Below are 18329 nucleotides of genomic sequence, written 5' to 3'. Positions count from 1 at the left end.
ATTCAGACTCCTCAGTCACACACATATATACAAGTGACCTATATCAAATCTATCAGTGCAGTCTCGTGAAGTGGTTCTCTATAGTGCCCCCTGTGAAAAAATGTTTTTTGCCATTTTGAGCTCAAATATTTAATTAATGCTCCTGTCCTCTTCTTTCCCTGTCTGTAGTTTTATGGTAATGTCTTGTTTTCTTGTAGTTTAGCAATAATGTACTGTACTAAAACTGTGCTGTTGTTTTAAAGTCTATCCTATGTACTGCGCTGTGCAATCTGTGTGGCGCCTAATAAAACCAACTATAAATAATATAATGTATTCAATATGTACTATCAATATTATAGTGTACTGAATGTTTGCTGCAGTGTTGTTAGACGATAGTTACAAAGCAAATAGGTATCATAAATATGTTTCAGAAGCATTCTGGTCTTTACTGGGATTTGTTTATTGTCATAACAGATTTTTATTCACTATTTGCAAGTAAATATTGGAAATGAGCCCGACCCCCTCTCCTCCTTCTTACCCCCTGGAGAGATTGCTGATCGTAGACTCTGCTCACGGCGCACTAACTGTCTCATTCGCAGAGAGAGTAGGCAGCACAAGTGGCCAGTGATAGGAAGCAGGTGAGTGTGGCTCTCCCAGACACATAGGTGGGCGAGTCTCTGAGTGTATCAGGCGGAGCTTGCTTTGTGCCTCCTGTAGAACTGAGCTGGACCCACAGTCGCCTCTTTCTCGATTTAAAGTTGCTGTTGCTGTTCAGGGAACTGGCCTGTCTGCAACAGGCGAGGGGACAAGTGCCCAGCTCCTGCTCTACGCACATCTCTGCTGAGTGTGACTATGATGCAATGCAAACCTGACTTAAATCAACAGTGGATAAGCTGGAGCTTTATAGATTCCGTGAGTCCGGTATTTGGAGCCACTTGTCGGTAATGTCACCTCTCGTTATCCGCCGTTGGCAGCTTCGGCATTACAACCTGCTGGGAGATCTGTTCCATGTGAAAAGGCTTTGCGCCTGGAGGTGGGGGAACAGGAGACGCTGAAAGTCAAGGAGCTGCCAGAGCTGTTGGGTCTAGATTCCTTTACACCCTGACATCTGGGCACGAGTCTGCTTATCTGTCCTAGTCCTCCAAACATTTCCTCCTCCTGGGGCTGTTTCTTTTAGCGGCTCCATGCACGATTTCGGCTGAAACCATGTCTGTTGGTCTGGGGTTGGCGATCCGCGATGGCCCCGTGGTGGCCAGGTACTGCCCTGCTCTCGACTAAAGCTCCTAGGAAACTTGTGTTCCTCTTCACCTTGTCCTTGTCCGTCACATATCTCTTCTACAGCTTGCTCAGCTGCTACAGCTCATTGCAGTTCCCTTTGCAGGACGCCGGCATCTATCTGCAGCCAGATTCTGGGGTCAGCCCCGTGGATGTAATCAGAGCAGCTTCTCTGAAGCCTGATACCAGCAATCGAGATTTAATTATCTCGGAGGTGGGGTACTCTCCGCTCCCCTCTCAAAAAAGTATAGAAAGAAAGAAAAATAACACTCACCCTGTCCCCCCGAGTACCAGAAGTAGCAGTAGCTTGGACTACTATTTCCAGCCCAGAGTTGTCAGCAGCACCAAGGAAAAGGACTGGGACACCACTTTAAAAGCTGATCTACGACCCTGGTTCAAAAAGTCGCAGGGCGATATAACTACTCCGGTGTCTCCCTCTGCACCAGTGGAATTCAGCAATTCCGCACCCTCTTTTCCATACACCAGCAGCGAGGATAGTGCTCTGCCGCCGGCGTCCTCGGAGTTGGCTTCTACAAGTTTCAGCAGGTTCAGTGCTTCAGGCACCGTTTCCCAGTTCGGCTTATTGTCGCCTACTGTGAGGACCAGCGCACCGTTCCAACCCGCCACTCATAGATCCAGGACCGGAGGCAGCGCTCCTATCCATTCCGATTCCCAGATATCCAGCACCACGGACAGCGGTCATATCCGAGACCGCAGCCCTGTAGGTTCCACCACGCTCAGGTTAAATTCGGAGAACAGTGTTCAGTTTCCATTCACTGCTGCAAGTATCATTCCCTCGGACAGCGCTCCCATCCACTCAACCCAGAGAGACAGCATAGCGGACAGGGCTCTTGTCTATTCGAATAACCAGAGATTCAGCACCTCGGTCAGCGCTCCTATATATTCCATTGCCCAGAGATTCAGCACTTCGGACAGCGCTCCAATAGATTCCATTAGCCAGAGATTCAGCACTACGGATAGCTTTCCTATTCCTATTCCCTTACAGAAATTTAGCACCTCGGACAGTGGTCGTATCCCTTTCTCTACCCAGATATTGAGCACCTCGAACAGGGCACCCAGCTTGCGGTTTCCACGTTATACAAACGCTCATGTTTCGCCCCCACTCCAAGGATCTGGAAACGTGAACAAAGAGTATCCCTACACGGATGGTCAACCGTCCAGCAGCGCCACTGCAAGCACCGCTAACCCCGGTGTGGCTCCCAGATGGAACGATGACAGCGCATTGCTTTCCGTTCCACTCCATAAAGAGAACTATGGGGAAGACAAGATTAGAGATCCTATAAAATCGCATACTGTGATATCAGCGTCTAGTTTTGGGGAGAGTGACAGACCCTCGGATTTTACAAGCAATGAAATGCACACACCATTCTCCACATGGGACAGAACTCCTTTGGCTGCCACTGAAATGATCCCAGATTCACACACTGGGTTTTTGGAGAGAGAACCTCAGGAATCTAGTACTACAGAGGAAGAGTTCAGTCGCAGAATTTCCGTCAATAGCACTGCTGAGTATGGAGACAAGAAACTGCCTCAAGCAATTATTATTGGGGTGAAGAAAGGGGGGACCCGTGCTTTGCTGGAAGCTCTAAGAGCCCATCCCGATGTCAGGGCAGTTGGTGTAGAGCCTCATTTCTTTGATAGGAACTATGAGAAGGGGCTGGAGTGGTACCGGTAAGTTCTAGACCATGTAACGTTTGATATCTCCACTTGTCCCTTTATTTATTTTGAGCTAAAAAGAGTTCAATGAACCAATAATAAAATTATTATAATATAAACATGAGAAGGAAAAATTTGCACACATTACAAAAATGTGGCATGACGGTGATTCATTGTTTATAAAGCATCTTTGTACCGAGTCATGTTACTGTGGCAGAGATACTAAGGTTTTCTATTAGGCCAGTAAAAGCACTGGTAATTTGTGAAGAAGATAGATACAAGTTTCAGTAGCTGCCTAGTTTCTGTCATTGTCATTCCAGATGTGCATTCAGAATGAACAACCTGGCAGGCATGATAATCTATCTCTGCACTTGTGGTTTTGCTGTTGTATTAGCTTTATTATCAATATTGCTATTGTGTAAATTGGTGCCTTTTTTCTATGACTTGGTATACTGTAAACTAATTTAAGCATATTACATTTATTTAAATAACCAGTGGTTCCATTTGCACTTTAAGCCTCATCCTGGAACCTACAGAGTTAACATTTCCAGGTCTGGGAAAAAGAGGCTGTGCGTCTGCTGCATTCTATTGCACTTTATCTCCTTAATGGTATTATTTATTCAGGGACATTGGCATGCAATTTGTCTAAACATATTTACTCCTTTGCACTTTATTGTGAACTGGCAAAATCTGTTGGTGGTGGCGTTTTATGGTGCATGAGTGCCAGATGTCAATGTGAAATTTAGCCAATCTGGCATACAGAGTCAGACAAGTTATGCTACATAGTTCGCCAACAGATGATATAAAGCATTGGAATATAAACTGTATTAGAATGAGATGGGTGTAAAAATACACAAAAACTTATACATTACATTATGTAATGCTAAAAGATTCCATGTTTTTTTTTTATTAAAGTACTTACTAACCCTGAAAAGTTCATTGCATTATAAATGTGACTCTGAACTGATATGTTAGAAAAACAGACAGTATTACATTAATTAATGCAATATCTCACATACCTCACATACATGTTAGCTATGGTTCCTGTGTGTATATGCCATGACAGCACTTCATTCATCAAATGACGGATACATTATAAGCACAAAAATATAATTTACTTTGATGGTCCTGTTAATGTTAATAAAAATGCAGAATAAATGCCAGTTTTTTAATGATAAGGAAATGTCCCATAAAACACACAAACAACTCACATTAATACATTTTGCACATTGTGGCAGAAAAAGGGAGAATACTGATATATTTGTCCCAAGGTAGAACTGTAAATTGTGTTTTGCTCAAATTAATTCCTATCTTCACTGTGTATGTTATGTCTGCTCTGGAAATATAGTACATTAATAAGTTATTACTGTACTGTAGCTTGACCTACTTCAGCACTCGCTTCTACCACATCTAGATGCACTGGACATGTGTCTGTGATGTATACTACTGAAGTCTGTTATATACAATACAAGGCACACTTGTTTCAGTAAAATATATATTTTATATTCCATGTGCACATTGTACTCTTTATAACTTATTCTCAGTACGCCTTTGCCTCCCTGACCCTGTATTATGTTCTTTCGCTACTTCTCTCTCTTAACTTTAAGCAGTCTTCCATGTACTGTAGTTACTATTGTTGTTATATTTCTAAAGTGCCAACTGTTCCAAAACACGGTATGTACGATTAGCATTTGGCACGAGGCACATGCAGAGCAAAACAGAGGTGCTATATGTTGAGGAGCCTGTTTATAAAGGGTTACATCAGTGCTTCCCAATCTTTTTACCCTAGAATATCAGCATTTTTTTTCACTACATCCCTAGGTCAAAGTTTCTTATTGAGAAATGCAGAAAAGAATATTACATAAAGCAAATTGTGCTAACCTGTCATCCAGTTCTGTGGTGTTAGACAGGGTTGCACTTCTATTTGTCCACAAATTTTCCGATAGACAAAATCAGTGCTGGTGGCTGCCAATCATATTGACCATGGATTTGGTCCTGGACCACCAACCCATAGCGGCACCTAGTTTGGGAACCACTGGTTTACAGTCTAATAAGAACTCAATATATATAACAAATACATCGCCTTTAAGGGTACATAAGAGGAAGCTTCATATATACACTTGGGGAGGGCTTTTTCCCATGCATTCAGACTCCCTCTGGGTAACTCTGTTCATGAACACTGTAAAAGACCTTTAAAAAACAACTAAAGATTGCTAACAGAGAATAATAACTCACCCTCAGCTATATATATATATATATATATATATATATATGTATATATATTTCAAGTGTATATACAATTAGTTGTATATAATCTCTTGTCAAGCAATTAGAGCTTTTAGATAGAAGAAAGTTATGAGACCTATCAACCGGCTGTGTCAACTTGTAATTCAGGTTTAGTGGCCCTTTACTATCTACAATATATGTTGTGAAAATGCTTGGCATACCCAATATGGTAGTGTTTGTCTAAATTGAGTTTCTGGTTGGCAGCACTTTGATCATGTCTTGGACATTTATCTGGAGAAAAAAATGGACCAAAGCTTTTTGCTATGCTATTTCCAAACGTGCAAGTGGTCCATGGGCATTGCATTTAGATATGAGATATTTATACATTTCCAACTTTACCGGAGAGACAAGGTAATGCATCTTCGGAAAGGCCTGTGTAAAGCCCTAGGGAGATTTATATCTTTCAGTCAGCTAAGAAAAAGCAGGATGTGTATCGTACAAGCACTCTTGTAATTTGTTCATTACATACTGCATGAATAGGTAACCCTCTGTATTCCAACTGCTTAGGAACTACATCTCCCAGCAGAATGACTGCATCAGAATAGGTGACCAAGCATAGCAGGAGTATTAAAGCAAATTTAATTTCAAAGATTGCCTACCTGACTCGCACAGCGGAGTGGCAGGCATGAAAAATCAGAATTATACCCATTTATAGACTTGTTTTCTACATTAACATTTTGCTTGACATTGAAAATTGGCTTAATTTGGGATCTCCCACTGAGAAAAAGAAATACTGAAACATGCAAAAATCTACCTGACTTCTTTCATGTATGGATATATATTCTTAATACTGTAATCAATTCAATATACTGTGGTTATATTGTCATAATCACATTTTATTCTTAAGAACATACATTACAAACACCAGACAGTAATGTATTGTTGGTGGCTTCGGAACTAAAAGTGTTCTGAAAAGGAGAGGAAGGAATTCAAGGCAACTCTTGCCTGGCGATAGTTTTGATGAAAGTAATATTATTATACTACTATATTTAGTATGCAAAAACACCATTTACCTGGATGGAGATAAGTGGCTGTCATGCAGAGCTTGTATGGGCTCTATTAAGCTTGCTTGATTGCTGAACTTTAAGGTTAGTGAAATTTCATTAGTGCTATCAATCTTCCTTATACAGTAAAACAAAACACTTGTAGAGTTTGCAATTATGCTATGAGATCATATCGAAAGGGCAGGGGGTGTAATAACTACTGTCTGCGCAAGGTGTCTATATCTGTCTTAAAAGATATTATTATAATGAAAGATGTGTTGCTCTTTGTGCTGTTACATATGTGAAGTCATGTGCCACTACTTTATATTCTAAAATGTGCACTATATTTATGGGGATTGTGACTTCAGCCTAGGATTTGGCACTTTCTTTATCCATGTACAGGTATTTACATTAGCATAGTGTGTAGCTGGATTTCTGCAACATCTCATGCAGTTGTTGTACAGAAAGAGGCTAAGAAAAGTATGACATTCATGCCTGCAATGTAAAATTGAGGGTACTAACTTTGGAACGCATCCAAACAGAGGTTACCACTAAAGTTGTGTCCTTTCTTACTGTTGCTTCAGTCACGCCAAATAGGCCCTCCTGGCGCACCAGATCCTGTGTTCGCAGCTGGGCTGAGCGTCTTTCTTGCTCAAAATGTTCATCAAATTCACATATATAAAACAGCTGGGAACTATAAAACTACATTGCTAACTTACACTGATCAATTTAAAATGCGACATTTGTACATCTGTGTGAGAATAAGTGTGAAAAATGTTCCGATGTAAGTGGTGCAGCTTTTCCTCACGCTGAGTTCCGTTATGCTTTATCTTCAACTTGTATGTGTGCAAATCCAATTTCTTTGCCATTAAAGTCGCAGCCTAGTGTCTCACACTGTACACTGAGAGTGGCTTTTTGCTGCATCTACGATGCGACTAAGATGCAAAAAAATGTAAAAAATTTGGTACTCTACTCCTCTTGGAGCATCTTAGTAGCTCCAGGCATCTCATGCCATATGAGGTATGGACAACCACTAAGGACCCTATTCAGTTGCTGGCGAAAAGCCGTTCTCGGCAAAAAAGTTCTCGCCTATGACATCATTTCGCCTGTCAGAAACTTTCCGCCTAATTCAATTGCAGTGACTTTTTGCCTAAGCGGAAGGTCAGTGCATTCAGATAGGTGGGTGCAATGTAGCGGGAATCCCCGTGCAGTGTTAGGACAGTCCCCCAAAGGTAAACTGCGTCAAAAAAAGTAAAAAAAAAAACATTAGAACACCCCAAAAAAGAACTTTCGTTTTGGGGGTGAAAAAGTGCAAAGTTGGGGGACAAACATAAAAACTAGCGAATTAGACTCCAGGGGGGTCCCCAAGTATGCACTAGGTGTTTTTTTCTTTGCAGGTGTTTGCTGCAGGTGGATTTTCCATGATTTATAAATCTTCACTTTAGCAACTTTTAAATATGCTAGCCCCCATTTTCAGGTTCCCCAAATTTGCCAGGACTAGTTATTTTGAAGAAAAAATATTGCTAAATGCTATTCTTCACCCCATATGCATATACGCTAAATAGCACCTATTGAGCCCATTTAAGTACCCCAAATACCTTCAGCAGGGCTATTTTGGGGTATCTATAGTGATCCCCCATGTCAGTGCATCTTTTGGGGGGTGTCAGGCTGATTTCCCCAAATCTGACAGAACTTTTCGCCGATTTGAGTTTCGCCTGGACACGTTCTCATGTCCTTTGCAATTGAATAGGGTGAATAGCGGGGACGAGCGTGATACTTTTCCGGAGGCAAAACCAGCGATGACGGTGGAAAAACAAAAAGAAATGTTCCTATGCGCTCCAAATGGGAAAAACTTTTACAGAATGTTCGCAGTATTCATGAAAAAAGAAATCCAAAGCAATGAAGCACTTATAATGTCACTGTGCAAACAATCCACTGATACATATAGATGGCCAAAATGTCCAACTGTGAAAACATGTAAATCCAAATCCTCAAAAAATAATCAGTCACCGTAGGCCTTTTTACTCCAGTAATCTTCGTGTATATTCCTTAAAGGTGGTTTCTCTTTAATGTGGTGGCATGCAAGATAAGAAAGAGAATTGCCACCATAGCATAAAATGGACGGTGGAAAGTCCGGCATGCGAAAAGTCCAGGACTTCTCGCCGGCAATTGAATACAGGCCTTTTTGGGAACATATCTGTAGTTTGCTTGGGTTGATATTATTTGATCAAATCTAGTTCAGTAAAAAAAACATATTTAATGTACATTATCTGGGCTGTGCTGGCTGCAACTGATTTTGTGTCTTAAACCCTGTTCTATAAAGTCATACAAAACTCAATAGATGCTTCATTAAACAATTTGCAATAATAGGTAAGCAATTATCAGCACTTCAGCAAAGTGAAGTACAATTCATGCCTCTCTTAATATTTGATAGAGAAAAGTTCAAGCTGTAGTCACTATCAATTGCTTTAGATGTGTTTACATTGAAGCTGTGAACCTGCATTTTAAATCTATTTGTAGAAAATGTTATGTATTCTCGGTATGTGATGGATCAACAACCCCTGTTTCAAATGTGCTACAGGTCTTTGCTTACTTAAGGATGAATGGATGTGTACAAGGCTTTTATACAGTTCCCACTTGTGAGAGAGCATTACAGTTCCAGCCAACCAGCGGCTAATGAAAGGTAGTGAACAGTCATTTTCTGGGTGTTGCATGTTGCAAACTGCTCTCATTATGTTAGATGGAGAAAGCATGTGGTTGGGAGCTGCCATGCCATAAAAGCGTCCAGGTATTATGGATTGAAGCAGTGATAGGGGAGACACCGCGCTGCACCTTTAGCTGCAATGATTCAGTACGGCTTATATTAATCCTGTATTTATTACTTAATCCAGCTTTTTATTTCATTAGTCCAAGTGCACGAGAGATGGACTTATCTAGGAAAGTGCGACAAGGAAGTTCAAAATGCGACCCATTAAAAGACCATGACAAGTAATTTTCTGGAACACCCCACCTAAACCCCTTCGTTGTGAAGGATGTGGGTCTCATGTCCCTTAAAAAAACAAACTCCTACCTTCTCCCCACAGTACTAAAACACCAGTGGAGAGTCACAGGTGGCCATGGAGATAGCGGGGAGGCAGAGACTGCCCCCATGGGCAACTGTGATTCATCACTGGTGTTTAGTAATGGTGGGGAGAAGGTAGGAGTTTGGTTGTTTTAAGTGTTGAAGATCTTTGCTCAGTATACTATTTTATAAATATTGTTTTATTGTTTGTTTTGTGCTGTGTGTAATACATTCTGTTTATTTTTACTTGGCATATTGGAACACTCATATGACTAATCCATACTAAGGAAGAGTTTCCCCCCATCTACCCAACTCCATTGGCCACTGCAAACTTGTGTTCCCACGCAGATGTTGCCATCTGACTTTGCAAGTATACATCCTTCCCTGTAAAATCAGGTGCAATTGCGCGAAAGTAATCATGTGACGTTACAAAAATACATTCACACTGCACGCCGATCTGAAGATGCAACAAACGACGTGCGGGAACGCGCAGTAGAAAGTACACATTTCATGATGTGGGCGTTTTGTCATTACGATCAGTCAGAAATTGGCAAATCATCCAATACATTGTCTAATTTATACCCAGGTTTAGGCGGCTTTAACAATCTTGTGAATACAGTCCTGCTTATGTTTCTCTAGAAATAGAATGTGCACTACTCCTAACTAATGTAATATGACGTCTGTGATCATATTTTGTTGTTTAGCAATATTTTAGATTTCAATTAAAAGCACAAATGGAAAAGAACATGGTTCTACATATAATGGAATGATTATACTAAGTAAAAGTCTTCACTCAGCATTTCATTCCCTAGTAACACAATTGAAATAAAAGTGATTCAACCAAGATTTACAGCACATGAGGGAGATAGTACTGCACGCTGAGTCTTTGTAACAACCACCTGTCTATGTTCAGGTACCCAGTGATTTCCTCAAGTGAATTCCTAGCACTGTATTAGTAAGTACAGTTCTGGCACTACATGGGAAATAGAAATGTATACACTTTTCTGATACCACGAGTCAGCACATTTTTATGCCTCATTTTCATTCCAAATAGCTTGGGGATGTAGCCAGCCTGTCTTAGTACAAACCATATGTTATCCAAAAATGTAAACTATAGCGCTCAAATCCTTAATGTTAATTGTTGTTAACAACGTATCTCTTGTAATCAGCAGTACATATAGACTCCTTCTGAAACAATAGTATACAGGTTACTAACAATTGCATGTCCCAAGATATAATGGCCAAGGGGATAGATTTGCCTTCACTCAGACCTGGGTTGTGCAAGTAGGCTGATGGTTAAATTGGCACTTGGAACTAGGCCATGACAATTCAGGTCATGTGACATCAAACTTATGATGTTGATTAAATAGTATGCCAATTAAAGGAGACATTTCATGGAAAATTAGATTTGTGTGGTCACTCTGGCAGGCTATAAGCATAAGCTTAGCAATGACCATTTCCCTTGGTTTGTTTGTTCAGTTTCTTATATCATTAATAGCAACCTGAACAGAGTTTTAACAGTGTTATGTGACTACCACGGCAACCACAATCACATAGTAAATGATGTGAGCAGAGAAGCTTTGGAACACCTTTCTGAGCTCTGTCTGCTCTGTAAAATCCTCCACCTCCTCTGCCTTCATATGGCATAATAATTTGTAGCTTTAAAAAAGAACTATTAAATGTATGCTTAAAAAATGCACTTATCTTGCTATTTAAAAAAGAAAAAAACATGAGATTGCTGGATCATATGACACTTTTTACTAGTTCATAAAATGTTCCATTAAGTTGTATATATTTTCATGATTTACTGGAGTAGTGTGATTTCGGAGAACAAATTGTTCCATCTAAAAGAAACACCTCTTAATTTGGTAATATGAATTGATGTATAAGTTTCACTATCATTTTTTAAACGCTACTAAAAAATAACAGTTTTATCAGAATTGTTTGCTTGTTTTACTAATGATTTTTTTGTGTAAAGCAATATTATATAGTATGTCTCTGATAATGTGCTATACTAACTTAAATGAAATGCTTGGATATATAGGGTTATTTCTGAATAGTCATGAGTTTGTGTTTGAGTCAGGAATTCTTGCATTCCTTTACTGTCCATGTCTTCATCACGGGTTGGCTAAGAAATACCGGCAGTTGGGATGCCAGCTGTCAAAACAGCGGCTCCCCGATGCTCATTATCCTGACAGGGGTTAGGTAAGTATTCTAACCCTCTTCCTTTAACCCTCTAATCCTAACCTTCCTTTTCTGCACCCTAACCCAACCTTCCCTACCCCGCACCCTAACTCTCCTTATTAGTGCCTAAACCTAACCCTCCCCCTTGGTGCCTGAACCTAATCCTCCCCCAGTGGTGTCTAAACTTAACATCCCCTTGTCCGTAGCATATCCCTAACCTCCACCCCAGAGCCTAACCCTAAACCCCCTTGGCATCTAAACCTAACTCTTCCCCCCTGTGGCTAATACCTATCCGGCGCCGCTATACTTATGATCGTGATGCAATTTGTCGGGATACCGGCGTCGGCATCTCCAGTACTGTCGGGATTCTGGCACCGCTCTTCTAACCGGAAGTGGGGATTCCGGTGCCGGGATTTCGAGAGCCGGCATCCCGGCTGTAGGTATCCCAACTACATCCCCTTCATCACAACTACTGGGGGCTGTACCATTAACCAATCACCCTTTCTATAATAAGTTACAGTACTCATTATGCTTTCAGTCTTCCTTCCTTGAAGTTCAAAGTTTTTCCCCTTGTTCTAGACATTATCTAATCTCTTTTAACTACTGCCTTCTTAAATTCTATTAAAACCTTTGATATACGAGTATTTGATTGTTTCTATCATATTTCCTAGTTCAAATTTCCATAAGTTTAGTTATGCAGCCTATTTACCATTTTAGTAGAATTTATCTGTACTTTATCTATTTATTACTATGTTTTGGTAGATACTGTATGGTGTACACAGAACTGTACACAGTACTCAAGGCAATATCTTACCTCTGACCTATAAAGTGTCAATATAGCCTCCCTCTTCATGATATAAATATTTCATTCTAAACAATGAAATACTCCATTCTGCTTGAGAATACTGCTAGTACACTGCTTGAGTACACTGCCAGCACATTGCTTGAGTACACTGCTTGAGTACACTGCTATTACACTGCTAGTATACTGTTTGAGTACACTGCTATTACACTGCTTGAGTACACTGCCAGTATATTGTTTGAGCACACTGCTAGTACACTGCTTGAGTACACTGTTAGTACACTGCTTGAGTACACTGTTAGTACACTGCTTGAGTACACTGTTAGTACACTGTTAGTACACTGCTTGAGTACACTGCTATATTACACTGTTAGTACACTGCTTGAGTACACTGTTAGTCCACTGCTTGAGTACACTGTTAGTACACTGCTTGAGTACACTGTTAGTACACTGCTTGAGTTTACTGCTAGTTTACCTTCATATCTTTTGGTGCTATCTCTTCAAGGTCCCATTCCTTTGCTGTGGTTTGTTTTGCATCACAAGTCATTCTGTATTCTGCGCTCAGATTTTTGTACCCCGCATGTATTATTTTATATTTTAATGTACTGAATTTAAAACTCCGCAATATAGTAAACTCCCTTATTTTCTGTAAATCAGTATACATTTAATATGTACCTTCTGTGGTATAAAAGCTGTTACAAGTCTTTATATCATCTGCAAAAAAAAGCATAGATATATATTACAAGTAAAATCACTAATGAGCTCATTATACAGTACAAAACAGTACCAATGATTGGCCAATGAAGTTACCCTCACTGGCTACTAACTTTTCCTCCTAGCTTACAACACTAACTCAAGAGAGCAAAATTGCTGCAAAATTTCACACAAACTGATTTTCATGGCTGAATAGATGATTTTAAATTAGGTGAATACTTTGTGCAATAGAATATTCTAAAATCTGCCATTGACTACAACACTCTGGGGCCTATTCATCATCGATGGCCGTATGGCCTCCGATGATGAAGTATTGAACTCACTGTGATGGATACTTAACTCGCAGCATGGGATAGATTACATCAGAGCAATTCATCATTGCTTTGGTGCGGGGACAGCTGCTCAGAAAAGCAGCTGTCCCCTCGGTTAGTATCGCAGCTAAAGATGTAGCTGCATGCACCTCCTCCCCATCATCCCGAGGTCACGCATGCGCACAGTCGCCGGTGAGGTAGTGAGGAGGCGAATATCAGGAGTCCTTTTCGGGCCCTTGATGATGAATGGCCCGGTAACTAAAATACGCGGAAACTAGTGTTACCGGGCAATTTATCGGTTGATGAATAGACCCCTCTATCTTCTGTCCTTTAGCCAAACCTTCATACAGTTCATCAGAGCCGTAACTAGACTTTTTGGTGCCCTGTGCTAGAAAGAGCATTGGCGCCCCCCTCATTTTTCAAAGGGACATAATGCACCCAAAAAAGGGCCATGGCTTCTTGTGGAAGGGCCAGGGAAGAGATAGGAGAGGACAGGAGATACTGGGGATGAATTAAGAGGAAGCTACAAGCAAGAATGATAATGAACAGAAATTTGACAGGCCCAAACAGCGCCCCCTGACCTGTGGTGCCTTGTGCGATGGCACCGGCCGCACTACCCTAGCTACGGCCCTGCAGTTCATTATATGTCTAATTCAAGTATTTTCAAATTCTGAATTTTTTTTTGTGAGTTACCATATCACAAAAGCAATAAGCTAATTACTGTAGTGCTACTGGTATGTACCTGTTGTTAAGTGACAATCCACCAATACAAAAGTGCACAAGTAACAACTCCAACAATAAGAAGTGTAAATAAAAACTTTTTATGCAAAATCATTTCTACAGGAGATCACTGTCACTTTTATGCTTCAAAAGTGTATGAGTATAAATCAATTTCCATTACACCCATTTTCATGACAGTGCCCAACTATATCATTTACGGTGCTGAACAAACATAATGCAAAATTACTTGCTTAGATTTACTAAGCATATATTGTATTTTTCTAAGCTTTACAAGCCTGTCATTTTCTATAGTGTATGGATCTATATAGATATAAGGGAGTTTAAGGTGTAGTGACTAGTTATGAGTATGGGTAGTTGTGTGATAAATAAGAGACTATTGCGGTTACACAGTAGCTGGTGTAGTGTTCTAGGTGTTTGTGGAAAAGTGATGGAACATTTTTTCATATTTCTTCCGACATCAGTGTGAACTGGTCTCTCCAAGTCGCTCTCCTGAATTTAGATACATGTTTAGAACAGCTGCCTTATCAAGTGGAAAAGGTTTGCATAAATAAGTCTAGCAAATGTGTTATCACACTAAACTGGATAGTGGACTGTGTTGCACAACTTTATCATACCCTTTAAAGAGAACCATGCATTTAGTTATATGTTCGTATATATTTACATAATGTCAGTTGACATATGAAGCCAAGTACTTAAAAAAAACATAAAGTGGAAATTGCAATAATTGCCTGCAATCAAACCAGTTTCTGCACTGGAGCACATCTTCACTAATATTCATGACGAGTGATTAATATTTATGAGGCACTCGTTCTTAGGTTGCAAACTCATGAATGTTGGTTGAGTAAACAAATTGACTGCCAACACTGGTGCTTATTTATGATATTTACATTTAAATGTAAAATATGCACTGAGCTACAGCAACCATTCAGCAGTTAGCTTGTATCTCTCTAGTGCAAGTGAATAATAAAAGCAAACATTTGATTGGTTGCTATGGTTTAGTGATTTTTGTGCAAATGAGCCTTGCTGTTCATAGGCAACATGTAGACTTTAATAACTATCCACTGGGGGCTCTGGTTTATTACAGTATAATGCTGTCTCAGTTATCAGTCACGTATATAGTGCCAGCGTATTCTGTAGCACTTTATAATTGGAGATAAACAGTAATAGAACAAGTCTGGGTAATAACATACAGACATAGAGGTAAGAGGGCCCTGCTTGCCAGCTTACAATCTCATTAAAGTTTGTATACAAATAAACCTCTCTTCTCTTAGCAAAAACAAATATGTTGAAAACTAAGGTCCTCGCTGGATAATAACCTATTTCCATATCCTTTACTGAGCATTTATAAAAAACTGGGGGGAAAAAATAGATAAAATGTTTTAATCAAGTAAATATTCCTTTTGGTTATCTCTTTTGAAGGTAGGAGAATAAGCCGCGTTTGTCATCATGTGTGTTATTTGATTTTGGAAGAGCTGCAAAGAGTAGACATGTGGGTTTATGCATAGATATTCATGCAAAAATAGAGCTCAGTTGTCTCTGCCCGAGGCTCATTTTGTTAAATACTGTGTATTTCTGTCTGATCAGCCTCTGCTTTCTTCCTTCATACTCTGTGTTCTGCAGACGTATCGCTGACAAATTGTAGCAGTCTTTGAATGATATAATACAATAAACATGTACTTATATTTATCTATATTTGCACGACACTGGGTATAGAGACAGATGCATTCATGCCAAGATTGCTTAGCAATCACCAGATTCAAATGTACTTGTCGGCAGGATGAAGACTTCACATTTCTCCCCTTGTACTATAAGCAAGACATGAATTTCTGCGCAAAGCTCGGAAACCAATTAAACTGTACATGCTTGTAGATCCCATCAAAATCAGATTGTGAACCAGTAAAAGGGGAAAATAACAAGAGTACCTCTTCTCGGAAGTCTTCTGTCCAGTAATTAAAATGCATTAGTTTCATGTTGAACAAATAGGACAGTCTATTTTTGTAATCGGTAAAAACCAATTGTCATTGCTGTGATGTGTTAAGGATCTTTGTGAAGATAGAGCGCTGGAAGATTGGTAAAAGCCACATGGGTGTATTTTATTTTTGGTATCTTCAAAAAGTAAATATAGCAGTGAGTGGTGAGAGAGGGGAATCCTATAAGCCACATAGAGCCTTGAAGATGATCACTAGTAGGCTTAGAGCATGGTCAATGCTCCCTTTTGTGGTTCCTAAGAGAAAGCGCAGTACATTCACCCAGTCCATACAGGACGAGGTTGCTCTGTGACTGGATACCTTCTCATAAGCTTCATTAGACAGCTATTATTAATATTATTATTATTACTATGATGTAGTTGATCTTTTATACGTGACATTGATGTGCAGCATTGGGTGGGGTATAGAGCCAGGGGAGCTGAGAGGAGCAGGTGCTAATTACCCCGGCTTGATGGAGGGGCCCATTGGGGCCTGGGTCCGCTGTCGCCCTCTCTCCCTCTCTCCATCCCTCTCACCTGTCATCAGCCTGTGTCTTTATAGCCCAGCACACACTGCTGTGTGCTGGGCTGCAGTGGGGCTAGGGAGGCTGCTGCCACTGAGCAGCAGCAGTAGTCTCCTCTGACTGTGGGGTGGAGCGATAAAACTGATTGCGCTCCTCCCCCCCAGATTTGCTCATGGCTGAGGGACTCACAGTGCTCCCCCTTGAGCACATTCAAGCACCCAGAGAACCCACACAGCTGACTCCTCTGGCGCAAGGGAGTGTGTTTAAAGATGGTTTGCTATGCATGAAAGGACGGTGTTGTTTGGGGCTTGGTAGCTGAGTGTGAGTAATTTAAATCGAGCTCTAGAAGATATGCAGAGCTTGTCTGCGGATTGCCAAGCTTGATACATTACATGTGCTAATTCTTTGCTAATAGCTGACATATCTGAAAAGATTAAAAAAGAGGGGGATGGGCTGCACATCCTAATCTTAAACATAATAAGAGGTGCTACAGTACCTTACTGAGACCTGTAGTTCTAATGCAGGTGCACACTCTGGGCCTGATTCAGACCCGCTCGCAAGCGCTCGCAAGCAGGTCGATGGCTGGGCAGTGCACACGTGCAAGCCCCGGAGCGAGAGAAATTCTCTCGCTCCGGGGCATGCTACAAACAGGGCGGCTGTCGATGTTGATTGACAGCTCACTCCGTTTTGTAGGCGGGGAGGGTGGGTGGCTGGCCAAACAGAGGCGTTCCCGAAGGAACGCCTGCCGTTTGGGGACGGCCCTATTGACATCACGAGTGATGTCAGTAGTGAGCTTCAGGCTCTATTAGAGCCGGAAGCTCACTGGGGCTTGCATCAGACGAGACCCTACCACAAGGGTCTTGTCGCAAGCCCGACCATCGCGACCATCACCTGGCCACTAGCAAAAGCTGTGGGTGGTCACCCACAGCTTAGCGAGCGGCCAGGAGGCTGGGTTTGTCAAAACAAAGTGGCCGCCCTGATTCAGAGAGAGCGCTCGCTGTTTGCGAGCAGCTCTGAATCAGGCCCTCTAAGTACTAAGAATTCTGATGATCAAAATATTTATAATAAACTCCAACAAATAACATGGCTTTTTAAAGTAAGGTTCTTAGTACATGTTTGGCCAAAGATGTTTGCCCACCTACCACGTCATGGTGAACCTCATAAGATGTTTATGATGAAAGGGATATTTTCTTTCATTTCTATAATGGGATAGGATTGAACGGGTCACACACAAAGTGCAAAGACTTTATAGATGTTTGACCTGTTTTTTCCTAAATGAAAGGAAAAACTGTGTAGATTGGTGGATTTCATGGCTTACGAGCACCTGATTTAATGTGGCCTCTTCCGGGGAAAAGGGCTTGCATTCTTCAAAGTTAGACATGTCTTTTAATATTGCTCACTGGAGTCATGTCAGTGCTATACAGGTACACTTCTTTTGCATGTACGTAGGATAAAGAGCTTGTATCAAACCCTACATTAAAAAAAACTGATGTCGTTTTGTAATACGATCAGTAGTGAAACACTGGAGACGTTGTAGTGCTCAAGGCTAAAGAACATGGAACATGGGATGTCAATTGGGAAGTGTGTCATTAAATCCCATTACACCTTCGGTACAGAACAAACCTTGTTATAAGTCTCTGAAGTCCCACAGGTCTGGTATAATAACAATGGTGAACTTTCTAATGCAGAAAGTGGTACCGCACATTTAAGAGAAAGACCCAAAGTTGTTATACAACCCATTTAAGAGAATGAACACAAAAAAGGTTAACTCTGAAAATGACTTAAAAGCAACAGAAACTTTGTAGTGTATTTTGAGTTTTAAGGTG

At 40.8% G+C, this 18329-nt stretch overlaps 1 protein-coding gene across 1 annotated transcript in view; it reads left to right on the top strand.

Annotated features, from left to right (window-relative positions):
- Positions 1-577: 577 nt before the first annotated feature.
- The window catches only part of LOC148539070 (uncharacterized), a 254241-nt gene continuing 236489 nt past the window's right edge, over positions 578-18329 (top strand). Inside the window, exon 1 of the mRNA XM_088452051.1 lies at positions 578-2946. Within this exon, the coding sequence (XP_088308177.1) occupies positions 1217-2946 (1730 nt within the window). The 5' untranslated portion in view covers positions 578-1216. The remainder of the gene's footprint in view (positions 2947-18329) is intronic.

Source organism: Taudactylus pleione, unplaced genomic scaffold (assembly GCF_031769625.1).
Source record: "Taudactylus pleione unplaced genomic scaffold, aTauple2 ptg000032l, whole genome shotgun sequence".
NCBI lineage: Eukaryota > Metazoa > Chordata > Amphibia > Anura > Myobatrachidae > Taudactylus > Taudactylus pleione.
The sequence above is the reverse complement of the archived record's forward strand: the minus strand, read 5'-3'. Positions and strand labels throughout refer to the sequence as shown.